This window comes from Poromitra crassiceps (assembly GCF_964638095.1).
Source record: "Poromitra crassiceps genome assembly, chromosome: 4".
Taxonomy (NCBI): domain Eukaryota; kingdom Metazoa; phylum Chordata; class Actinopteri; order Beryciformes; family Melamphaidae; genus Poromitra; species Poromitra crassiceps.
Window position 1 is genome coordinate 47,127,002 of NC_139626.1, and position 26,509 is coordinate 47,153,510.

At 42.9% G+C, this 26,509-nt stretch overlaps 1 protein-coding gene across 1 annotated transcript; it reads left to right on the forward strand.

The window, feature by feature from the left end:
* Positions 1-1,218: 1,218 nt before the first annotated feature.
* LOC310775477 (uromodulin-like) lies at positions 1,219-19,408 on the forward strand. The gene is made up of 11 exons (XM_083635631.1): positions 1,219-1,312; positions 2,606-2,630; positions 5,083-5,218; positions 5,657-6,300; positions 6,469-7,128; positions 8,294-8,502; positions 9,075-9,223; positions 9,605-9,847; positions 12,158-12,320; positions 15,447-15,522; positions 16,851-19,408. The coding sequence occupies exons 1-11, from the start codon at positions 1,247-1,249 to the stop codon at positions 16,868-16,870; spliced, it is 2,391 nt and encodes a 796-aa protein (XP_083491757.1). The 5' UTR covers positions 1,219-1,246; the 3' UTR covers positions 16,871-19,408.
* The last annotated feature ends 7,101 nt before the right edge of the window (positions 19,409-26,509 follow it).

Below are 26,509 nucleotides of genomic sequence, written 5' to 3' on the forward strand. Positions count from 1 at the left end.
AGGATTGTCCCAGACTTTCCAGGTGTTTCCAGGACTGTTACAACCTCCGGGGAACATTGGGCCCTGGGAACATTGGGCCCTGGGAACATTGGGCCCTGGGAACATTGGGCTGACCCCGAGACACACATGGCCATTTACACATGGAATTAACATGCATTTTCTGTCATCAGATTGCAATCAGATTGTGCTTGACCACATTAGCCTGATTTCATTTACACCTGGCGTTAACATGCATTTTGGGTGATCAAATTGCAATCACCCAAAATGGGTGTCCTCTCAATCCGCATACAGTTGATGTATCCAGATTGAGAGGACACATTGCATTTACACTTGTGTTCAATGTGTACACAATGCGTCCCTGACCACCTCCAGAGGTAGTTTGGCCGATCAGATTGCAATCCGTCTTCAATGTGTCTTGTGGGCGTTTACACCTGTACGTTCAAGTGGTCAAGGACAATCTGATTGCAATCTGATGACAGAAAATGCATGTTAACGCCAGGTGTAAAGGCCTCATTGTGTACACATTGAACACAAGTGTAAATGCAACCTGTCCTCTCAATCTGCATACAGCAACTGTATGCAGATTGAGAGGACACCCATTTTGGGTTAGCATGTTAATGCCAGGTGTAAATGAAATCAAGCTAATGTGGTCAAGCACTTCTTCGGCTGTGTCATTTCGGGATCAACTGCTCCACAGCGCCAGATGTATCGGTTCGGTGCTCAGTGGTGCGAGGGTGTAAAGCAGTTTACAATTTAGACCATCGGCTGCGCTCCCTTGAATATCGTGGATATAAGACTCGATCCAGTTGCTGTAGCCCTTGTTTTGAATCCTGTACACATTCATCTGCCCATTTATCGATGTGATCAAATGAAATTGGTGTGACAGAACTCAAACTTTTGGTCTACTGCTGTGCATGACAGCTGATGTGTTTTGCAGACAAACAAACAAAAAACTTTACCCCCCCCCCCCCCCCCTTTTTTTTGGGGTGTGCCAGCTGCCTCTTTGGGTGGTGGCACAGGCACACCCTGGCGTGCCATAGTTTCACGCCCTGTGTTGGCTGTATAAAAAGCAAAGCTGCAGCATCCAGCATCAGTCATCTCTGACAGGTGAGTTTCAAAGACTTTGATACACAGGTGTCCATTTATTGACTTGTTACTTAACTTTGACTGAACAGCTGCTGCTGACGCAATGCTCTGATTTTTACTGTATTCCAGATTTGAAGTTGGACAGGAGAGAGCCTTCATCATGACTCCAGTTCTCCCCATCCTCCTTCTGTCATTGATGAGCAGGACAGTCTTCTCCGCTCCTCCGGTAAGCTTGACCCTCTGACCACTCAGCCTGGTCACCAGAATAAAACATTGACATTGTACATTTCTGCAATCCACGGATACATAGACTGTCAACGTTTGTGAACCAAAAATATTATGTTTCTAGATACATGTATATCAACGTTATAATATAACCAAGGGGTATTCCCTCAAGCCAGCTATAAAGGAAAAGCCTGGCTCATTTCGATAAGCCTTGTTCATTTAAGTGAGCATTCCGTTCCATCTACCTCTGCTTATCTGAAATTCTCAATCCCAGCTCAGCTCTGAACTAGCATGGCTTCTCTCCATAAGCCTGGCTCATTTTCTGTTCCATCATCTTGGCTTATTCATGTATCCCTTACCATGGTTACTGATTGGGGATTCCCCACTCAGTAACCATGGTAACGTATGCCGAACTAGCCGCTCTGGACCAGGCTAACGGTCAGGCTTAGTTTAGGTTTGTGTCAATGTCCGACGGGCAGAAACAGACTACCTAAAGACAGTTCTGTCAGTTGTATTCCTCATATCATGTAATAAAATAAAATTAAACTAATGAAAATAATGTCTCACTGTCTCCAAAATCAATCAATCTCACATTCACTCCCATTTATTTTAATTTAATCCATTAAAAGATAAAATAGAAATACATTTTTGTTTATTTAAACCCAATTCAAAGTAAGTTAAAATAAGTTAAAAGGCTCTGAATGCCACGTTTTAGACACGTAAAAGGTAAATGGTAAATGGCAAATGGCCTGCATTTATATAGCGCTTTTACCCAAAGCGATTTACAGTCAGTAGGTACATTCACCCATTCACACACCGATGGCGGCAGGTTACCACGCAGGGTGCTGGCACACCAACGGGAGCAATTTGGGGTTCAGTGTCTTGCCCAAGGACACTTCGACATGCAGACTGGAGGAGCCGGCAATCCAACCGCCGACCTCTTTTATCCAAAGCGATTAGTGGACGACCCGCTCTACCTCCTGAGCTACACCCAACCCATCAAAGGCCGATGCTTTGTTTAAAATTCACATTGAGATGATATCCTGGTTTGCAGAGTGCAGACATGTCAAATGTCAATGTTTCATTCTGGCAAGTGAGTTGCATCACAGGTTCACTGGGTTTTCAGATGTCATCACACATGAATGATGTCATCACACATGATGTCATCACACATGTGTATCTGCTGCACTGCAGCTGTCATATCTGATGTCATCACACATGTGTATCTGCTGCACTGCAGCTGTCATATCTGATGTCATGACTAAACAAATGGTTTCAATGCTTTGTGCTGCAGGATGCAACTAGTGATGACGATCCAGGTGAGTTGAACGAACAGATATCAGAGATTTTTTATTTTCCTGTTTGTCCAGTCAATCTGTGGTTTGACCCAGAACAAATTTCAATTAGTAATCATTCAAGGTTTTATGTGATTCCTAGTTTCTACAAATGTTACTCTATTCCTTTGAAGAAGTCTTAGCTGACATAGACAATGAGGCCATTTACACCTGGAATTAACATGCATTTTCTGCCATCAGATTGCAATCAGATTGTGCTTGACCACATTAGCCTGATTTCATTTACACTTGGCGTGAACATGCGTTTTGGGTGATCAGATTGGAATCTGATGGCAATTTGATCACACAAAATGGGTGTCCTCTCAATCCGCATACAGTTGCTGTATCCAGATTGAGAGGACACATTGCATATACACTTGTGTTCAATGTGTACACAATGCATCCAAGTGGATCATCAAGTGGTCAAGCACAATCTGATTGCAATCTGATGGCAGAAAACGCATGTTAATGCCAGGTGTAAATGGCCTCTAAGTTGCACAGTTGATTGTTGACTGACAAAATGTGCTATTGTAAGTCACTTTGGATGAAGGTGTCGGCTTAATGATGTAATGCAACGTAATATATGTGCACTTTGGGGGGTACCCTTACCCCTGGTTCGAGTTATAGCCAGAGAGCTATAGGGTCCCCCTACATTTATTTCCTCAAATTGTGGCCGTTTGAAGCCAGTTTTAGAGGAATATCTCATTTTAAATTAACATTAGGTTTTAGACTGTTGTGTGATGATGTCATTATTCATCGCAGCGCAGAGTAAAATTCCTTTTGGATATGTCATTATGCACAGCCTTGCCACGCCAGGACATCAAATGCTAAAATTGGGTATTAGCAGATAATTCAGTGAGGCAATCAACTATAACTCACTGAGAAACTTTTATCACATCGCAAAGAGGGAAATGAATTGAGAAAACTTGTTGGACAATGCACATAGGCTATTAGCGGAGGTTATTAATGTAGTGCATGTAGGGAGGATGAGCCGCCCTTATTTTTTAGAAGAGATGGGGGACTTTATATAATATATATATTTTTTTTTATAAAATTTTAATCAAATGTGTTTTTTCTTAATAAAATGCATGGTATTCATGTGCTTCGACAGTGACACCTGTAGGGCACTGATGGAGCGGCATGCAGACATAGTCTGTGCCCCACTGGCACTGTCCCCCGCTGTCTGTCGTGCCCTCAGGGGTACACTAGAATAACATTACCCCTGAGGGCGTTTCATTTCCTTGGTCATTTATCTCATCTCTATGATTGGTTGAAAAACAAATGCAATTCACAGGGAACAGTGAAGCCTCAACAGCCCTCACCAATCACTACCAATCAATTAATTTATTCAACCGAATTGGTTGTTGATTGGATAGATCGGTAAGATTGACATTGTATTGTCCAATGATGAATGAGTCTCTCAACACTGAATCCAGCTCACTAATACTGTAGGAAGTGATGACATCAAAATTCCACTTTGCTGTGATGACCTGACAGTAATCTATAGATTTACACGACAGTAGCAGCATATTATATTTTCCCCTTCTTCTTTTTATTTATTTTTTATCAAGCAGTAAGTTAGCTCACAAGCCAGACAGTCGTTGCATTGCATTACGCAAGCCAACACGAGTTTAGAGCCGGCGGTCGCGGTACGTGCGGAGGCTGAAATCTCCGCAAACACTGGGATATATGCAACGTCTCGGCTGCATGCGGTTACACTGTCTTTACGACAGCTAATGTCACCAGTACAGTAGTGGAGTGGTTTTGATTTATTTATTCATCAAATCTTTTACTGACAAACTAACTGTAAATAGCTTACTTTTTTTTTAGGTGCATTGCATTGCTCAGCCAGAAATTATTCCCAGATCAACTCTGTTTCTCTTGGGCCTAAAATGCACCAGATGACAGCTGTTTAATCCATCTCATTTGTTTGTTTAAATAATCCAGATTGTTTAATCAACCTGCATTGAAAATGTGCAAAAATTCACCAGCTTCTCACAACAGTTGTAGCCTGTTTTCAAAGTGGGGTCCCCAGCAAAAAGGGGGGATAAACTATTTTCACTATATTTCCGTCCATAAGTAACACAATCTAAGCTAGTGTAGAAGTGAGTAACTAACCTAATAATAACCATAACAGCACAAATAATTGACGGTTGTCTGTGATGTTCACCTTTATGAATTATTAAGCACATCATCTCATCATTTATGTCATTTGCATGTAACCTATTGTTTTTGTTCTCTCAATTTCCATTGGAAAAATGATTGGAAATTCACAAATGCATGTATCAAATTGTTGTCATGTATCAAACTGTTGTCATGCATCAAACTGTTGTCATGTATCAAACTGTTGTCATGTATCAAACAGTTGTCATGTATCAAACTGTTGTCATGTATCAAACTGTTGTCATGTATCAAACTGTTCTTGCACTTTTCACAGAAACACTGGTCCTCAGCTGTGATGAATGTCACGACCAGGCCAGCTGTGTGACTGTGGAGCACACGTCCAGTGGCCGGGCTTTGTCTTGTGTCTGTAAGAACGGCTTCGAAGGCGACGGTCTCGCCTGTAACCAGAGGTGGGACCAAGTCATTGTTTTGTCTCAGGTCTTTGCACTCAAGCCCAAGTCAAGTCTCGAGTCCTACATTTTGAGATTTGAGTCCTAAACAAGTCCTCCCCATCTGTAATTTTCAATTCTGCACGCTTTATTGCAATTCTTTTTTATTTGACCACCACATAGTTTTTTGTATGCAAACTAAATGATCTTTGGCATCTTTGGTGGCGCTCAGTAACGTAACATTAATTCTTCATGGTTCTCTCCTGCGACTTGATTGGATACTGTTAGATTTGTTGAAACAAATTGGATCTGGGGACTGAAGTGTTGACGTGCTGGGAATGAATAGAATGTTAGTTGATTCAGGAAATGAATTGATTTGTGGCACACTTTTTAAATAATATTATTTTTGTTGTCTCAAGTTCAAATCATGTGACGAGTTCACACCTCTGCCTGTTACAGTGCAAAGCTCTGCCGTGACTCCGCCTCCTGCTGCGGCCATGGTTACGGCTGGTCTCCAGAGAGCGGCTGTGTGGACGTAGATGAATGCTCGCTCCCTGCCCCACCCTGCAGCCCCCCCCACCTCTGTTACAACACGCCTGGCTCCTTCCAATGCCTGCTGCCTCCCTCCAAAGTCAGATCCACCAGATCGGTTCAGTTCTCCTGTGGGGGCAGGTCTTGTCCATTAGGCACAGACTGCATCAATGTCAATGGGGCCCTCCGCTGTGTAGACCCGTGTGATTACTACAGTGTACTGAATGACGCCTGGCGTGCAACAGATTACGATTCCAGAGATAACAATAACTATCGGTGTGACAACAGCGTTAACTGGCAAGGCTGGTATCGCCTGTACCTGGGGCAAAGCAGTGCTCATATACCAGAGAGCTGTGTGCCTAAATACATGTGTGGAACCCGCGTTCCTCTATGGATAACAGAGCCTCATCCCACACTTTCAGATGAGATTGTACAACGCAGCGTCTGCGGCCACTGGTGGCTTGGCTGCTGCGCTTTTTCCTCATCTCCTATCCATGTCAAATACTGTTCTGGACACTACTATGTCTACAAGCTTGTGACGCCAGTTAAATGCTCTATTGCTTACTGTGCAGGTATCAACCCAATACAAATATTTACCTAATACATTTTAATGTTACAAGAAAATGCATCATATCTATTCCATATCCAAAAGCACTGTAGAAATTGTTCTCACTCTGAACTGTATACTTGTCAACTGTGACGCATTAATTGTTGCACTGCTTGTTTTTCATTTTGAATAGAAGTGGATCTTACAACTCCCTCACCTCCAACAACAACAACAACAACGCTGCCAACGACTTCACGACCACCGGCCACTCCCAGCAGCACGACAGTCGATACAACTCCCTCACCTCCAACAACAACGCCAACGACTTCACGACCACCGGCCACTCCCAGCAGCACGACAGTCGATACAACTCCCTCACCTCCAACAACAACGCCAACGACTTCACGACCACCGGCCACTCCCAGCAGCACGACAGTCGATACAACTCCCTCACCTCCAACAACAACGCCAACGACTTCACGACCACCGGCCACTCCCAGCAGCACGGCAGCAGCAGCAGACAACAGCACAGCGGCGGAGGGGCAGGTCCGCCTGGCTGATGGGGGGAACAGCTCATGCTCTGGCAGAGTGGAGGTCTTCCACCAGGGACAGTGGGGGACGGTGTGTGATGGTGACTGGGACCTGGTTGATGCCCAGGTGGTGTGTAGACAGCTGGGCTGTGGCAGGGTCCTGGCAGCCCCACAGAGAGCACGTTTTGGACAAGGCACAGGGCCCGTCTGGCTCGGTGATGTCAGGTGCTCAGGTGGAGAATCAAAGCTCACGGAGTGCAGCCACCAACGGTTTGGATCCCACAACTGCAGTCACCAAGAGGATGCTGGTGTTGTCTGTGAAGGTAAATACAAGCTGCACAAATTACTGTTGTCTCCCGACAGGAGGGCCAACCTAGCTTGCCTCAAAAAGTTTCAATAGACTCGTCCTGCTGCTTTCTACTCCCTATTGTTTCCCCTGACACTTTTAGTTATATTCTATAAGTGACCTACAATAAAAGACAACATAAAAATCCCCATTAGTTAATGACAGCTCTATTTTCAAATGAGTGCAAGTTGATGTGGTTGCAGGAAATTAGTTATGGGGCTGGAGAGGTCTCTGAGAGAGTGACCTTTCCCCGGGAGGAAGAATAGCTCTTGTCTTCTCAAGATGTGGGCAGACATCCAGGCACTGATGTCTTTGAGACGTGTGGAGAGGCAGGAACAAGACCAGAGGACAGAGAAGAATTGATAAGGGTAGTGAGGAAGATGTCGGTGGAGATGGTTTGGAGAAGGGAGGAAGGGATAAGATCAAGGGGGCAAGAGGTGGCTCGGTTAGACCTGACGTGTTTAAGGACATCTTCAGGGGAGAAGGGAGAGAAGGAAGCAAGCCCAGGGACAGGGGGCAGAGAAGCAGGTTTGGAGTAAGAAATAGTGTTGTTAGTGGCTGGATGATGGAAGGAAGAGCTGATTTCATCCACCTTCTTAGCAAAGTAGGTGACAAAATGATCAGCTGAGAGGGAAGGGGGGTTGAGAAGGGAGGAGAAGGTGTAAAACAGTTTACTGAGTTGGAGGCAGAAGAGTGGATTTCAGAGATGAAGAAGGAAGTCTTTGCTGTCGACACAGCAGATGTGAAGTTGGAGAGGAGGAGGTGGTCAGCAGAGAGATCGTCGGAGGGTGCTACGATTTTCTCCCATTTCTTCTCAGCTGCACAAAGCTCTGTTCAATGAGTTCACAGAGATTCAGACAGCGAGCAGGAGGAGAGGATCAAGCAGGTTTAGTATTGAAGGAAGAGAAAAAGTTGAGCTCTAACCAACTGCAACCAGATTCCAACCAAAAAGTGCTCCAATGACCAAGAGGGACCAGCAGATACAGTAGCTCCTTGCAGACAAAATGTACACAAAATAAATACTGTAAGTCAGTGTTTAAGGATCTGCTGTCACTTTGGTCTGACTTTGGTCTCACTTATCATATTTTCCTGTTTCTCTCCCACTCCCCCTTTCTTTGTTGACCTCATATGTCTGTTTGTAGTGCCGCGCCCTGCACTGCAGGGTGCTCAGGTGGTGTGTGGGCGTGAGCGGCTCCAGATAGCTCTGTCTGTGGCTGAGCTGGCGTCTTCTGACCTGAACGCGCTCTCTGCTCACCTGGCAGACATCCGCTGCTCCAACGCCAGCGTGCAACACGGGAAGGCGTGGTATGGAGTGGAGCGCCGGGCGGGCGTGTGTGGAAACACTCTGACGGTGAAGATCTGACCACTACCTGCTATCTGAGTGTTTTGGAAGCCTATTCTGTTCTGTTCTGTTCTGTTCTGTTCTGTTCTTTCTGTTCTGTTCTGTCCTGTCCTGTCCTGTCCTATCCTGCCAGGTTGGGCAACAGTGAGGTTACAGTTACGCACTAGATTAACCATATGATTTATGGCATTCTAATGTATTTTAATTGTATTGTTTATTCCTGCAGCGTTCATTATTACAACTACTAATATTGATCCTCATAGGGAAGCTTTTCACTCACTCGCCTGCAGGGAGGTCAGAGTTCAGGGTTATAAATAAATAAATAAATAAATAACTTTTGGTCTCTATAGCTAATTTCACCATTCATGACACCTGGATGGGTGGATTCTATACAGTTTATACAGTCTATGGCTGCAAAAAAGTGCATTTGTATTGAATGTAATGGCAAAATGACCCTACCCTAGTATGAACCTACTCAGGTTTCTCTAAACAACACTTGGCCACCCTGCTGCTTGTGGCTGAGTCTCTAGCTGACCCGATCCTTTAGTTAACTGATCATTCAATCCACCTCTGTGTTTCAGACCAACAGCAGCCATGTGATCTACTCCAACAGTTTATTTGTCTACTCTGTAAACCTGTCCTGGGCCCTCCCTGTCAGAGTCCCCTTCTCCTGTGCCTATCCCCTGCACAGCAACACCAGCCTGGATGTGGCTGTCAGACCCTACCTGCTGTAAGAAGTTTTTTCTCATTTCTGTTCATGACTGTGACCACACACTTTAAAATACTCAGTGGTGGAAAGAGCCTACTCGAATATCCTACTACTCAAATAGAAGTACTGTTACTTTGCTGATATTATGATACTGGTGTAAAAGCCTACTTAAAAGTAAAAAGTAGCTCTGCATACAAAATGTACTCAGAGGAAAGTTACATTTTAGAAAACAACAGTTTTAGGTCTGATCTTTCAAAATAAAGTGCACAAACAAAGTAAAACCAGATTATTACTCCACCAAGGAGTTTATGTTTTTGGTGGCGTTTGTTTGTTAGCAGGACTGTCCATCTGCCACTAACTAATTAAAAAAATAATTTTTTAAGTCTTGTGTTTTCTTGGCAGCCTCTCAGGTGGTGTTTCTGGCTCGGGTACCAAAGCCAGCGCCTCCATGTCTCTGTTCCGGACCTCGGGCTACACCGAGCCATACCCGCCCGGCCGGGTCTCTCTGCCCCTGGGTGACCCGCTGTACGTGGGCGTGTTCGTGGACGAAACCGACCCCAGCTTTGTGGTCGTCCTGGAGGACTGCTATGCCACTCACTCCTCCAACCCTGACGATCCTATCAGATACTCTCTCATTCACAACAAGTATGTCTCCCTCTCAAAGCCCCATTATGTAACTTTTTTAACCTTAATATAACAGCTTTTTAATCATTTTGATGGCACAGTGACTTTGGGGTTATTTGGAGCTATTCTTTTGAGTGAATCAGGACAAGCAGAAACAGTCAAATAAGGCTGATATCTGAACCTACAAACAGGGAAGTGTAGCATTTAGGTGTGGGCGCAGTTTCCCCAATTAGAAAAACTACTGCGATCATTAAGTCCAAATGGTGTTTGTCTCCAAAACCCAACACAAAGACCAACCCACATATCCGGCGGCTCCATGTGAAATGATTTACGATTCGACCTGACCATCAACAAAACCAGATCACGCCACCCTCTCACCCCACAGCAGTGTATGCTGCAGCAGAGAAAAATAGTCCCATTACTTCCTGATCAAAATGTGAGTGATGGTGGATTGTGTCGTGTTTCTCTCAACTACCCTGTGGAGCCTACAGATGTCTTTTTTTGGAAACCTAGTGCATATGGATATGCAGACTACGTCACACATACTGATATACACATCATATACTGCAAACAGTTTGAAAGGAAACCCACACAAAGGAAGGAAGAACCTGCAAACTCAGTGGAGAACTCACAGCCTTCTTGCTGGTAGCCTGGTTAAAACAGACCTGATAACAGAATGTGAGGTGTGGGTGGGTCATTGTATCATCCGAGTACCTTTTGCGTCCGCAATGTTTGATGAGGTGCGTTTCCAAAGCTTAAAGCTATTAATTCAAGTGTTCTTGTTAGTGGAACTGTATATGAGAAAATACTATTCTTAAAGAGTAATATAGTATTTTTAATATTTTTTCCAAAATATCACCAAATAAACATATTTTTATCAAACATTTATTATTTTCAGGAGTATATGTGTGTCCCTGTTTACATAAGATAATTCAATTAAAAATAAAAACATTTTTTTTTTTTGTAAAAAAAATATTTGTATATGTAGTTTGACTTACCACCCCGTCACACATTATTCATCTATAATGAACGCCAATAATAAGTTTACGCTCGATGCAAATGTTGACAATTTCAAAGTGGAAACTGCACTCGTTTGGGAGAATGACCCATGTCACATTCTGTTTCGCATCACGTATCAGTCTGAACTTCTAGCCACACACACTGATTTCAGTGGGTGGGAGGACTAGCCTTGACAGACAACTCCTTCCACCAATCAACGTGGGCAACTATGACGCGTTCCTAACTGGCCCGGTTCAGAGCCGTATAGATAGAAGAGTCCCGACATCTCCATTCACTCCAATGGACCAGTTTTTTACTCTCAAGAGTTCCAGAAAGTAAGGTCCTGGATTAAGCAGCACTATCGAGTTGCAGAAAAATACACAGTTTATGTTGTACTCTGAAAGGGTTTTCCCCCCTTGAATCAAATTGTACTATATCAGCTTTATTTTAGCATGCAAAAGTAGCGCGAGACCCATTCCTGGCTGTTCATTGGCTATTGAGTCTCGCATTTTGGTCCTCCGCTGACGCCACTCTCTCTCTAGAGGACACTAGCCCGGTTATATCATCAACTAGGACACAGTCCCTGATTGGTCTGGTTACATTGTCATTTCAGCAAGCTGATGAGGTCACATGATCAGGATGGTTTTAACGAGGGTATCTTTCTATGAGGCAACAGTACTACAAGATACTTTACAAGATACTTTAACCACTGATTGATCAAATACTTATCATGAATGCTCCTGAACACATCATCAGTGATGTAACCTCGGATCATGTTTGTGCCCAAAGAGAATGGAAAAGTGATGATGTCTGTCTGTATGCCTGTCTGTCTGTCTGTATGTATGCCTGTCTGTCTGTCTGTCTGCCTGTCTGTCTGTCTGTATGCCTGTCTGCCTGTCTGTCTGTCTGTCTGTATGCATGTCTGTCTGTCTGTCTGCCTGTCTGTCTGTATGCCTGTCTGTCTGTATGCCTGCCTGCCTGTCTGTCTGTCTGTCTGTCTGTATGCATGTCTGTCTGTCTGTCTGTCTGTATGCCTGTCTGTCTGTCTGTCTGTCTGTATGCCTGCCTGTCTGTCTGTCTGTCTGTCTGTCTGTATGCCTGTCTGTCTGTCTGTCTGTATGCCCGTCTGTCTGTATGCCTGTCTGTCTGTCTGTATGCCTGTCTGTCTATCTGTATGCCTGTCTGTCTGTCTGTCTGTCTGTCTGTCTGTCTGTATGCCTGTCTGTCTGTCTGTCTGTCTGTATGCCTGTCTGTCTGTATGCCTGTCTGTCTGTCTGTCTGTCTGTCTGTCTGTCTGTCTGTATGCCTGCCTGTCTGTCTGTCTGTCTGCAGGTGTCCCAGTGACAATCGACAAGTGAGAGTGGATGAGAGTGGCTCCTCCTTCCGTGCTCGATTTTCTGTCCTGCTCTTCCTGTTCGATGGGGGAGAGGACCGAGACGTCTTCCTGCACTGCAGCTTCAGCATGTGTGAGCGCAACAGTGCCCCCTGCACCCCGGTGAGTCACACAGCCTGGTCTCGCTTGGCCAAACTATCTCCACACTTCACTAGCGCAGTAGCGCTGGAGAGAGTCTGGCACAACCTACGCTCATTCTGGTATAGGGGAAAAAACACACTGCCTTGTTTACATTTCTTTAAACCAATCACAATCATCTTGGGCGAGGCTAAGCCCAGTGACGGTGTCCTTGCAAAATAGCATTTGGGGTGACTTGTTTTGGAAGCAAATGTCTAAATCCCTGCATAAGAAAATAGCACATAAAAGAGTAGCCTGTAGCCTGCGTTGTGTTGAGAGTCCTGGCAGCAACCCATGTTAAGTGCTTGCCCAGTGGTGGAGCGGCACCGACATCCCACTTCCAAAGGGCACACGCTAACCACTACGCATGCCCGTAGCTACCATTGAGGACACCGAGGTCATGACCTCGGTATTAAAAAATAAATAAAAAATGCAACAATTTGCTTCCTCTCTGTGTGCTATAGAAGGAAGAGACATAGCTCACCACAACGTTCACATTTTGCATTGGGGCTAGATTGGGGCTAGAGTTTGGAGACAGTTCTATTAAAGTGAATGGGTAGCCTAAGTAACTACCCTGTAAGTGATGTTTGTGTAGATGGGCCATTGTATTTAATTGAGCAGTATTCTGCTATGTGTAGCACTGTAGACATTTACAGATAACTAGGACCAGGGTCTAGGTTCAGATGAGCAGTATTAACTAGGGATAAACCAGGAAAAACGGACCACAGACCAGGGGATAATTTTGAACTGCCGGCTTATTTATAGAAACATTTAGTAGTAGACATACATATAGATTGGTACCACAAACACATTTAACAGACACAGGAATTAGAATGAAATCCCCTTGAAACCAAAAGCCAAAGTAAAAGATATGCAAATGTCCCTTCTTATCTCAGTTTAGTTTGATTTAAACCTATTTGAGTTTAAGAGATAATTTCCACTTATCCTTTAAGTTGTTATTTAGTTCCCTTTGAACGGTTATTTTCCCTTTGAGGTATAACTCAATTTCAAGTTCTTTTCTCAGTTAGGCCTATTTTAGTCTACTTTAGTTGTAGTTTTCAGTAATACAACCCATTGGCATTACCCATTCAACATAAAATAAATTGGAAAATAAAATACCACTGTGAATACAGTATCAAAATCAAAACTCAAAATAGTCAGATCTGTTATGATCAATAACTCAAATATCACTCTTAGGTGTGTTCTCAGTCCTCGTTAAATCCTGTACCAGTCCGATGAACTTCACTGCCTGTTGCAGCACGATACGGAATGTTTTAATCCTACCGCGATCCAGGTAGATGATGAATCAAGAATCCTTATCCTTGGAAGTGGTCTTGCAGCAGAAGAGTCCGTCCAACAATGCGATCTCTCCTACGGGTGGCTCGCCATCTGGTTTCCCCAGCTCAGTGTGCCAACACCAAGCAACCGATCCCCACAATAAACCTGGCCAAATCCTGCTTCAAACTCAACACTAAACAGGAATCCAGTAAGGTGACAGCAGGTGAACACGAAATCTTCCAAAAACGGGCAAAAATAAAGGTTGACTGTTCCTCAAACTTGCTTCTTTTGTCTTAATTTCTCTTCTCCAACATTAAATTTGTTTTTGTCAAAGTGCATCTGACGCAAGAAAGATGCAGCTTTACTTTTCCTCTCTCTCTCTCTAGCAAGCAGCGCTATCGCCACTCTGATTGGCTGTTCACCATTTCACTAGTTAAAGGAACAGTACGCAAAGTAAATGATAAAATAACAATGTAACTAATATTGTGACTTCACATTGATTAACCTAATATTAATTTGCTTCAAAGTTAACCTTGGTTACAGTAAGTGATGTTTGTGTAGATGGGCCATTGTATTTAATTGAGCAGTATTCTGCCATGTGACCTGTATGCAGAATATATATATGGGGAGATATTAATCTAACATGATGTCTGTAGTTCTTTATAGATCTACCCTAGCATTTTACTTTAAAATGGACAACGTTTTCTAACCAGGGGGGAATAAGCCCCCCCTGGACCCCCATGCCGCGTTAAAATGACCTCGGTATTTCTCTCTGTATTTCTTAAACCCTGGCTACAGGCCTGCCACTAAGAGAGCTAGCTCCCTTGGCGGAGCTGGTTAACAGGTCTTTATACTAGGAGTTTAACCAAATTACTTGCTACCACTCGCATACTCGCATTCATTCGGTAACACATAAACTTGCCATTTTAAGCATGTAGGTTGCTAACTCGCAGGTTGTTGTTTTCTACATAGCGACACGTACTTTGAAAACACGCCGATACCGGGAGCAGAAGGGGAACCTGAAATGGACAATGGCAGAGTTTATACCGGCAGCCTACTGCGTTTGAGTCAGACTACACTCTAATAAATAAAATAAAATAAAATGTTGACATGTTACATTTCTGCAATCCATGGATGGAGTGTCGTGAACTTTTGTGAACCAATACGCGTCATATCAACATTTCTAGATATATCATGTAAATAACGCTATTGTAACGGTAGTCAGTGGGTTGTGCTGTGCAGTGAATAAACCTCTCAGACTCGAGGGATGGTCTAGTGACTGATGCTAGAGCCCGTGGGTTTTAGCCTCCTTGCTAGAGCGTCCGCCTCCAATGCTGTAGGTTCCTGGTTCAATTCCCATGCTGCGGGGGGCTTCACAACGTGGGTTTCAATGGCACAGTGGCATGTCGGGGTGGTGGATATGCGTACGCCTTTTACACCGGGGTTCATGTCCCAGCATGTTCAAAGTCTGCATTTCAACCACAAGTCACATTTAATGTTGTTATTTAACCCAAACCCTAAGCTTAACCAAGTTGTTTTACGTGCCTAACCATAACCCAAGTTATCATTTGCGCAACATTATCAAATGAATGCTGTGATGTTTTCAATTTTTAACTGACATTTTCAAATTGATGTTGGAAACACTCCTGTGGTTGGAGGACTTGTTGAAATATAATAAATATAATATTATTTGGTTCAGTAAGTTAATATTGAACATATCAGTGGTTTACAGAATTGTAACATGCCAATGTTTTATTTTGTGGCCTAGGTTGGTTTGTGTTAACACCCCCCCCCCCCCCCCCCCCACCCCCCCACCCCCCTTCTCCTTCACAGGTTTGCTCCAGAAGGGGGCGTCGCTCTGTTTCCACATCTGCACCCATCAAGCCCCTCACCATCGGACCAATCACCTGTGAGTATGAAACACAGCCTGCTATAGAGAATCACAGGAATGAGTCCGGGTTCGTCAGCAAAAAAGTGAATGGGGTTTTAGAATGGGGATTTCACTTAACACGTTCACTGCCAATGACGTGTTAACACGTTTTCAGAATCCAGCTGTTGATTTTTTTTTTTGACGGTGGGACGTTGATCTAACCCTTTTACGTCTCCTACACCAGAATTGGAGGTATTGAATGTGTATAATCTATTTTACCGACGCACTGAGTGGCGACATGTCTCTCCACAGTAGAAAGAGGCGACCCAAAACTGGAGGGAAAAGCGCGAGGAAGCCGTTCTCATACTGTAAAATTGATGGCGAAAACGCTTTCACTTTCGCGCTGATGCACAGCGGTGGCAACGGTGGGGGGTTCCAAGAATAGATTGGATGCACACTTTGAAACACGCAGCATAAATATGACCAGAATCGCAAAACCTTCATCAAAGCTCTCAACCAAAACTCCACGAAACGAGCGAGTCCACCCAGACTTCCTCAAACAGCGGCCGCGCAAACAGGCACAGCAGCAGCAGCAACTTAGTTGTGACACGCCCGCTGGAGAGCCAGGGAGGCAGGAGGAGAACACACACGGAGGGAGGAGTTGGAAGCAGAGGGGGGTTTCCTGCTGTTATGGAGGAAATTACTGTTCAAAACTATTGTTTAGATGTCTGAAGTCTTACTGATGCCAAAAATGAATGGTTAAAGTGACTGTTCTATCGAATTTCACAAAAAGCCGTTTATCTCTGAATAATTTTTCTGACGCTGAAACCATGCTGTATTCAACTGCTAATGCTTACATAACTACTAACTCTACAAACTAACTCTTTTAGACAGAGAAAGCACACATTCTATTAGTTCTTTTGAGATATTGTGTGTTCACAAAATCTTAGCAGAAAAGAATCCTCGGGTCTTGAAAGATGAGCCAGAATCCTCAAAAAAACCCTCTGGCAGAAGCTAACTACAGTAAAAAAAAAAACGTCTGGCAGTGAATGTGTTAAATGCATAAAATAAGGTATGTGGTTATAATGCATTTAAGTGAAATCCCCATTCTAAAACCCCATTCACTTTTGCACTGAAGAACCAAATGGCGGCAATTTCTGGATAAAGCCTACAAAAATACGTCATCCCTGTGGTACTCTATTGTTCAGGGTTGATGTCTCGGTATTGTCTGTAGTAACCATAACATTTCTTTCTTTCTGTCTGTCTGTCTGTCTGTCTGTCTGTCTGTCTGTCTGTCTGTCTGTCTGTCTTTCTGTCTGTCTGTCTGTCTGTCTGTCTGTCTGTCTTTCTTTCTTCTGGATCTTTAGGGGAAAAGCCACTCGAGTGAGCCAGCAGACAATCACATCCCACTTTGTATTGATATTATTTTGATCTAATTTTCTTTTGATTCATATTATAAACACTTTACTGTACCTGTACGAGGACCACAATGGAAACAAGTCCTGGACTTTATTGTGTTTAATTCCTCGACAATGTTAATACTGGTGTATGGGTTTTATCTATTCATTGTGTATTTCTTAACATCTGTCATGAATGAATTCATTCATTTATTATAAGACGACAGAAAATGTAAAAAAACAAGGCCAGGTCGAAACCTGGCATAGGGCCGGTGCATGGTAAAATTTCCATTTCTGCACTGCATGGCGATGTCCTGTACCACCAACTATTTATACACAGACAAAACACAGCAATGAGATCCTTTAGATTTATTTCTAAATTCCGTTTTATTTTTTCCCCAATTATTATTTTTGCTTTTTCTTTCTGTCAGACAGCCTCTTCCACACTCAAACTGAAAAGCAAGCTGTGACATGATGTAAGGGTCCCACGCACCGCAATCCAAAACAGAATTATTTATCTGGACCTATTTTCCCAATTATGAAACCATTTAGGTTCTACAATAACTACGGTTACTTTAGATTTTAATAATTAGGCCTAATTCTTTTTTAATCTATTTCTGACAAATTGTACATTCCATGTTTTACAGTGAGTTAGTACACCTTTAGAAAACATACATTATGTACGCACAAGTACGCACCTTCAGTCTATGCAAACTGTACACAGTGCACACAGTTTCCAATCACACAACATGCATCCATAGCTTACACACATGAAAACAACGATGTTTTGCGTTCTACATTAATTAAATGAAGACATTACCGTTTGGCAGCTTGCTTTGTTTGTATGATAGATAGGTATTGGCCAAGTATATAAACATTTAAGAGCGAAGACTTTCAGGAAGTGACACAGAGCTCTCTCTCTCTCTCTGGACGAGAGAGAGAGAGAGAGAGAGAGAGAGAGAGAGAGAGAGAGAGAGAGAGAGAGAGAGAGAGAACACAGCACACGGTGGGAGGGAGACAGAAGCGCTGTGCACTCGAAGTGGCAGAGCAGAGATTAGTCTCGTCGGCGGTGTGTAGAAACCTCTCCTCTGCCTGCTGCGGCGCTGTGTGTGTGTGTGCGCGCGTGCAGACAGATAGACAGATGACCGTCAGTACGCTATGCGCGCAGCAACACAGCTGATGTAGATGCAGCCAATTGTGCTCTGGAACTTTTTGCCATTTTTCGCCATAAATGTTCGTAAAGTGGCACTTATTGAAACCTACTACCCTGCTTGTAGGCATCAAAAGTCATCAGAAATTAATTTAGTGATGAAATAAAACTTTAAATAGTAAAAAACTTTCCGGAGCTTATGGCGTCTTCTCTGCTTCTGTGCCTCTGCTTATGCCGAAATGCATGCTGGGAGTGTGGAAAGACATTTAGAACCTGAATCGGTGCTCAAATATGCAAATCGGCGACAGAGTCGAATGTAGGGGTCCTGGCTGTGCATGCACAACCGGCCCCAAAAACTGGGATGACCTGAGTAAAGACAGGCTCCAAAAAACCCAAAACAAACTAATGACGGTCATCCTTATTAACCTCAGTCCAAGAACGCACATTAGCGTTATAAACTTCTCATGGTCTATAAAATATTACATGACCTTTGTCCTAATTATTTTAGTAAGTACTTTCAGTCTGTTCAGGACACTCATAGCCTGAATACGAAGGCTAGTGTGGCAAACATGAAACTACCCAATCTGAAAAGCAAAAGTTGGGAGAAGTACATTCCTATATGGGGGAGGAGTGGAACAAGATCCCTAATGAAATTAAGTCTGCAAATTTTCTGAATGGTTTTAAAAACCTTTTGAAAAAATTCTTGCTGGGTAAGCTAGAGTAATGTGTGAGCCTTTCATTGAAATGTTTTTTGAATTTATGTTGGTTTATATTATATCTCTTGTTCTCTTTAATCTTGACTGTTCTGTATTGTTTATATCAGTGGTTTTCAACTGGTCTATAGCCTCAGGACCCACAATTTCCTTTACTCATTAAGTTGCGACCCAAATTTCAGATTTTTTTATACCACTCAAATGTATTTCACAAAAAATAGTGCAGTAATGCACAATGCCTTCATGACTTCACTGTTAAAATCATGAAATAAACAAAAAAAGTGCAACGAAATTGCAACTAGGGCTAAAAACCCAATGTCATGAAAAGGCAGACTTATCTTGAATTACAGACCTATATATTTTTTAAACAAGTTAACGTGGTGATGCTCAAGTTAAAAAAAAATCAGAATTCTTTCTCTAAAACAGTCGAGACATAATTTTGGTTGTTAGATTTTTTCCCCCCACAGGTGTCTACGACCCCCTCAAGGTCGCGACCCACCAGTTGAGAAACCCTGGTTTATATGATGCTATGCGTTACTGTATGTCCTGTTTTTATAAGACCAGGGACCATGTTGGAAATAAGTGTTTACACTTTTACATGTCAATCCCTTGGATTTTGTTATTCTATATCCAAAATAAAACCAATCAATCAAGCAATCAAATCACACCCTGTTGTGTCGTTTCTGTTACGATGTATGTATAATACTGTATATCATACTGTATATTGGATCTGTTTTAGCTCACTAGCAACTCTATTTTAGTTCTAAACCACAATCCTTTTCATCTTTGTATCTTTTGTGGGACCTTTGTGGAATCAAAAGGAATTCACTACGTGATGTTTGATTTATATAAAAAAGTGAATGAGCAAACAACATTTAACATTTATTCTCAAATTCAGCCAGTGAGATACATTTCTGTAAAACATCAACAAACACACAAGGGCATATGTGGCAAATGTAATTTAGTTTGTAGATTAGTTGAGAAAGTCGATAAAACTTGAAAGTGATGTGAGAGAATTAAATACAGCAACAAAATACAATGATAAAATGTGAGATAAAAACCCATAAGTGCTTATAAAAACATCTCACGTCAAAACAAATGAAAGTAACAAAACAATATGAAACAAAACAAAGAAGCAAAAGCCATGGATTTGGATAAAAGCTAAAAGATTAAAAATGAAAGCTGCGGTGATCGTGCTCTTGAACCTCCGCGCCATCACGGTGTAATGCCGCCGCCGTGTCGTTACTGGACACCGACCGGTCGCTCTCAATTTTCATGTGTCTTGGACACCGCACAAAGGATTTAAATGTTACTTCCTGTGTCCACTATGTGGCACTATGGCAGGGGTGGCCAAACAGCCAGAGATTAGAGTCCAAAAAATACCACACATGTATCTGGCTGTTCTCATTCACTGTTCGTACTATAGGAGGCCTAACCTTTCAAGTCAGAGACTGCTGTTTGTACCCCAGCGTGTTCAAAGTTAACATTTCATCCAACTACAACCACATTTTCCCCCTTCCATTTCCAAGGTATATGATTGGTTTGCAGTGGTTGGCTCTCATACTAAAGTGGTATACAGTATATAAGCATGGTCTGTAACAGCCAGTGTGTTAAAAACATACACAATTGAAGAGCCGAATAAGCAAAGAGCCACATGCAGCTCGCGAACCTCGGGTTGGCCACCCCTGCGCTATATAACTATAAATATTGGCATGAAGATGTGATGTCTTCTGGCTGGGACTCTTATCAAACGTCAAGTTTGGGGCAGATGTGCTTGTACAGTTCAGTTACAAACCACTTCCTGTTTCATGGCGAATAATGCATCGCTATGGCAGCGCTGTTGTAGATGAGAACTGCACCATCATCAAGGTCTTCAGGCTTTTCTGACCACATTTGAGGTGGATCTGGTCAACCTGCTAGGAGGAGTACATCAAAGTGTAAAACATGTAATTCCCTGTTGCCAGTAGGTGGCACTATGACTATAACTGAATATTATCATGTACCTGTAGATGTCTTCAGGCTGGGACGTTTGTGAAGTTTGTACTTGGCCAATTTCTCCTCCTGCTGCCCCGGTTGCTGCTCCACCCTCTTCCGATCTGGGGAGAGCCGAGACTAGCACCATGCACCATGGGAGGATCACGCTATTCCCACCAGTTCCCTTCCGCCCCGACCGACCAGAGGAGGTGCTCGTGCAGTGACCAGGACACATGCCCCCAATCCATAGAACCAATTCTCATAGAAACCCTGTAACCGTAGCCATTAGGCTACTGCTGCATGTAGACCTAGTCATGCTGCATAAGTTCAATAAACATTTTTAATTCCAACACTGCCTGCCCTGTGTTGCTGCTTTATCTGAATTGTATCACAAAGACTGTTTTAAACATTAGGACACAGCTTTTTTTGATTAAAATGTGTATTTATTGACCATCGAGTAAGCAAGGTCATTGAAATCCCATGTACGTTGATCTTTATCCTGGAAACCCATGACAGCAACTGCTTCCAATGCTGATGTACCTCTGACTGCCACAGACCCAGCAGACCTTGCTGTAGGGATATTGCCTGTGTGTGGCCAAAGGGGTCAGTATCTTTAGTCAAACTTAAAATCCTACAACACCACGAAACTATGACTTGGATAGTGATTATGTAATTTAATCAGGTTAGAAATTGATACTAGATTGACATTTTTGTACAGTAGGTACTTTATTCACCATCATTTTATGGTATCAGGTAATCAGTCTGGGCCAGACTGCACTCCACATACTCAGACAGTCTATGCCCCTGTTGGTATGTAAGAGTTGTGTTCAAGTTCAAGTAGTTTATTTGTCATATGTATAAATCAATGTATAAATACAATGAAATTCTTTATGCTCCGAGCACCCTCAGCCTTACATACACAAGGACATGGTCGCAAAGACCAACAGAAAAAGGGTGTAGACCTACATAACTATGTAGGCTACACGTGATACAGTCATGTCTACACAGTGCGTGTAGACATAACACAAACCACAGTACAGTACAATACAATAATGGTGCACAAAATGGTGTTTTGACTGGCCCAAGGTGATTTAACCCTTGAAAACCTGGCCTGAAAAAGGCCATAGAGCCATTTTTGACATAAGTTTTGAGTGTGAAAATGCAATTAGGCAAGACTAAATGTTATATTGGGGGACTGTAAGGGAGGTGGACAGTATGTGTGCACAGTGATATTTGTGGCCCAAGGTGGATAATGCCTCCATATTGCACAACAAACCTGAGTTTTGTGACAGGAAGTGAATTTGAATATTAAACATTAGGACACAGCTTTTTTTGATTAAAATGTGTATTTATTGACCGAGTAAGCATGGTCATTGAAATCCCATGTACGTTGTTCTTTATCCTGGAAACCCATGACAGCAACTGCTTCCAATGCTGATGTACCTCTGCTCTGACTGCCACAGACCCAGCAGACCTTGCTGTAGGGATATTGCCTGTGTGTGGCCTGTGTATTCCAGAGGTGTATTAAACCATGAAAATCAGTCTGGGCCAGACTGCACTCCACATAATCAGACAGTCTGTTAGTATGTAACCCCAAACCTGAGTTTTGTGACGGGAAGAAGAGGGTTTTTGTGCATTTTTATCAATAAATGTTTTTTTTTCCAATAAACATGTCACAGTAACAGTGCTGTGGAGGTTTTAACAGTGTGTGCTTTAAAAAGCTCCGTATAAAAGGATCAAGGAGACGCGGATAAGGAGACAACTTCCACGTCGTATTTTTGCTGTGGTGACGGTCATTACATTACATTACATTACGTCATTTGGCAGACGCTTTTATCCAAAGCGACTTACAATAACACATTTTTTGTCAGCAATAGAGCAATCAACTATGGAGCACAGTCTATGACAACTACAAGTTCTGAAGGAACAGTGGTACGAGTTTAGGTTAGTGGTACAAGTTTAGGTTAGTATTTTTTTTATTTTTTTTTATTATATAAAGAAAGAGAGAGAACGAAGTTAGATCAAGAAGGGCCCAGATGGAGCCTGAAATGGTGTGTCTTTAGTCTTTTCCGAAAGATCGGCAGAGATTCCGCCGTCCTGACCGAAGGTGGAAGCTCGTTCCACCATTGAGGTGCCAGGGACGAGAAGAGTCGAGATCGGGATGAGCGACTTTTGAGCCCCCGTAGCGAAGGAGGGGCGAGGCGACCTGCACTGGTGGAGGAGCGAAGGGAGCGCTGAGAGGTTTGGAACCTGACCATAGATTGCAGGTCGAATGTAATGTTTGGCTGTACAGCTGAAATCCAAGCCATTCGGTGGCTCTCGACTTTGTTACATCATTGCTTCCCTAATTTTTCTTCCAAGTAGGAATACGGCAAAAAATATACTGTTATTTATTCTCTTGCCACTATTGTAATGTGAACGATTGTGGCAGTTCACGAAACACGACACAACAGTGGTCTCCTCCCATGATGTTTACATCAAGAACACAGCTTTTCAACCAAAACTGTGGGACACCAACCAAAATGGCGAAGGGGGGTCAGGGTCGAGGGCGGGTCTCCAGAGCACGACGTCACACTCCCAGGCCTATGAAGGCAATAGTCCCTATCTGCAGAACCGGAGAACCCAGCCAGCTCCAATAGTCCCTATCTGCAGAACCGGAGAACCCAGCCAGCAGCTTGAGTTGCTGCAAAGATATCTTCCACGTAACAGCACCACCTAGCGATAAAATGCTACTTTGCACAGAAGTACGCCACAATTAAAGAATACATGTATGTTTTCTCTGCATACATTTTGATCTTAACACTTATTAATCTTAAAAATGAAAGAATTTGAACAAGAATTGCACTTTCTTTTCTTATTTTACTGATTGGTTTAATTTTCAAATATCATAAATAATTCCAATATCCCTACATCCCTAATGAAAACATCAGAAATGACAATCTTAAAAATTCTTCTTAACCACAAGCTTCCTTCCCTTTCTCACTCAGTTCCCTCACTCACACACACATTTGAATTATTTGCTTCCACAAATTGTATAAAAAATGACAGGCAATCAAAAAACATTTTACACATTAGGTACAGTTTCAAAGATTTAATTTGATTGACATGTATGCATGTTCAATTTCTTGCAGTCAGAGTTAGGCTACATTTGAGGTTTGTGGTTTGAAATAAATAAACAAAGGAAACAAATGTGACTGATGGCATAAACAACCATCCATCCAATCAGACACATAGGCCTATTTCCGAGGATATTTATATAAAAAGGCAAAATAAGTTATTCATATACCCACAAAGAAAACGATAATAAAAAATAAAACTTCACACAAATTGTGACCACCAAGTCCATTAACCTACACGGGTTAATAAACAAGTACTATAATGATTCTGAATAGTGAATTTGTGTTTACACAACTTGATTCATTATTCAGTAAATAGTGCTAGTGTTAGTGTCACCTAGGGGCAACTTAGGCCCCAAACACACAACTCCCAAATGTCACAGCACAACACAACACAGGATAAGGGTTTACAAAAATACTTTATTTAAATATAAGATAATATTAAAATGGTGGGCTGGGGGAAAAGGGAATCCTCTGGGCCCTGGGGAAACTATGACCTAAGCTAAGCAGTGGTAGGGGGGAAAGATGACTGGACCACACAGCAGTTTAGCAAACTAGAGAAAAAGTGTACAATTCCACACGGCGGCACACAAACCGCTATTCGCACAGCACCCATTACCCACCCCTTTCAATAGGGCACACAGAGGAAGCTGTAAGCATTTGACTTCAGCTATTAAGAATGTTTACACCGCAAAGCCAAGAGGGCTGATTTAAGGCACTGCAAAACAATAAAGTCGAACCCTACCCCTCCGGCTTTATAGTAGGCCACAGCAGGCCAGGTGTCCCAGGTGTGACATCAGTCATTTCCCCTGCCCCCCCCCCCCACCCACCTCTCCATGCACTGCGCGTATGGTGACGTTGGAGTGCCGTCTGGAGGAGTGGGATGGCGTCCGGAGAGAGAGGGCGATGGCGTGGGGTGAAGCGGCGTCTGCTGTGGCCATTCTAGAATCTGTTGGGGCCCTAGGCAAAAATTCACAGGGGGCCCCTCCAACCAGCATTCATCACCATTATGTCATAAATAATCTGACACCAACAAAAAATGTATGAAGTCTAATAAAACTTTTTTTTTTAATTCAAAATGGTTATTGATACACCTTGTGGTGCAACCTGGACACATCGTCAGTGATGAGCCCTGGATCATCAGGTGTTTCGCGTCTTTCATCAGACACCCTCACCCGGTTGACCCAGCCGGGGGTGATCAAGCCCTGACTTGTGTCCAGGTAGCGCAAGGAAAGAGCAGGTGAGTTGTGCTGCATTCGTTTACGGTAGGAGCTGGCAAGTGGCAAGTGAGAAACGCGTCATCTCCGACCTGTGCATTCGAGCTTCAGGCTTCATCTAGCAAAACCATGGATGCTAATAGCCGTTAGCAGCCTGTCTAAGCTAACAGCTAATAACAACATTGGCTGGGTTTCCCAAAAGCTTCTTAGCGCTAAGAAGCTAATTTAACCCTTCTTAAGGCCCCCTTAAGAAGCAAACACGTTTCCCAATTGCTTCTTTACGAAGGCATGCATTTCCCAAAAGCTTCTTAGCGCTATAAGAAGCTTCTTTGACCCTTCTTAAGGCTCCCGTAAGAAGCCAACGAAGCCAATGCGTTTCCCAAAAGCTTCTATAGCGCTAAGATGATCTTTCGTTAAGAAGGTTTTGTAAGAAGGGTCTGGGGCATTCTTAACACCTTCTTAATGACAAAACACTGGCAGATCCAGCCGCGTCAGGCTTGTGTTTTTCCCTTTTTCTTTTCTCTCATGCACCCTTTAGTGTTTAGAATTGGGGAACACTTGAAAATCTCCCTGTATGTATGGTTACTTGTGTTTTAAATGTTTTACCGTAGGCTATATTCCTCTAATCAGAATGGATTCCTTTTATAATAAGAATGTTATATAGCACCTTTCACAGAACCCAAGGTCGCTTAAATTCTGTAGTGTTTCTCGCAATTTTGTTGTATGCTGTGTATATAAAACAATTTGAACTGCAGTCCATGTCTGAAATAAATAATGTTTAATAGAAGTTCTTGTTTAACATGACCACGATTAGGTTATTCTACAACAGTGTTTCTCAACCACTGGGTCGTGGCCCACTGGTGGGCTCAGAGTGCCATCTAATGGGCCGCAGAGGACCTCTCACATCGAGATGGTGGACAGCTCCAGTTAAGATGCTTCTTAAGAGCCCTCTCTTTTTTTTTTGTTCTTGTTAAGAAGGCGTTTGGGAAACACTTCTTTGGAGCCTTCTTAACTCCTTAAGAAGCTTCTTAACTCCGCTTCTTAACTCTTAAGAAGCTTCTTTAACTCTTAAGAAGCTTCTTTGTTGGGAAACTCAGCCATTAACGTTTAGTTGTATGAGTTTAACCAACTATTTTATTGGTATGCTGATTGGTCTGAAAGCTTAACATTATTGAAAAGAAAAATGTGTCAAAAATATGTTTTAAATTCTTACAATCGTGGGCGCCATGTTGAAATGACGTCAAATGACGCTGTGGGAACTACTGGGGGTTGAGAAATCATACCCAAGTTTGCGGGTAGGAACTCCGAGTTATAGTGGCGTTTTATTTGATTTTTGCTAGTAGCAACTGGCAACTTGCCACATCCCACTTATAAACGAATGCGGCATCAGTCAGCTGGCCAGGCTAACGGATTACTCACTCAAGATCAGGATCATAGGATATACGACCGTCCCTTTTCT

Excerpts from the sequence above, each read along its gene's own strand:
- LOC310775477 (XM_083635631.1), top strand. The coding sequence starts at position 1,247 with ATGACTCCAGTTCTCCCCATCCTCCTTCTGTCATTGATGAGCAGGACA. Across the intron at positions 7,129-8,293 it reads TGCTGGTGTTGTCTGTGAAG|TGCCGCGCCCTGCACTGCAG; the intron begins GTAAATACAAGC and ends GTCTGTTTGTAG. Across the intron at positions 8,503-9,074 it reads TGTGTGGAAACACTCTGACG|ACCAACAGCAGCCATGTGAT; the intron begins GTGAAGATCTGA and ends TCTGTGTTTCAG.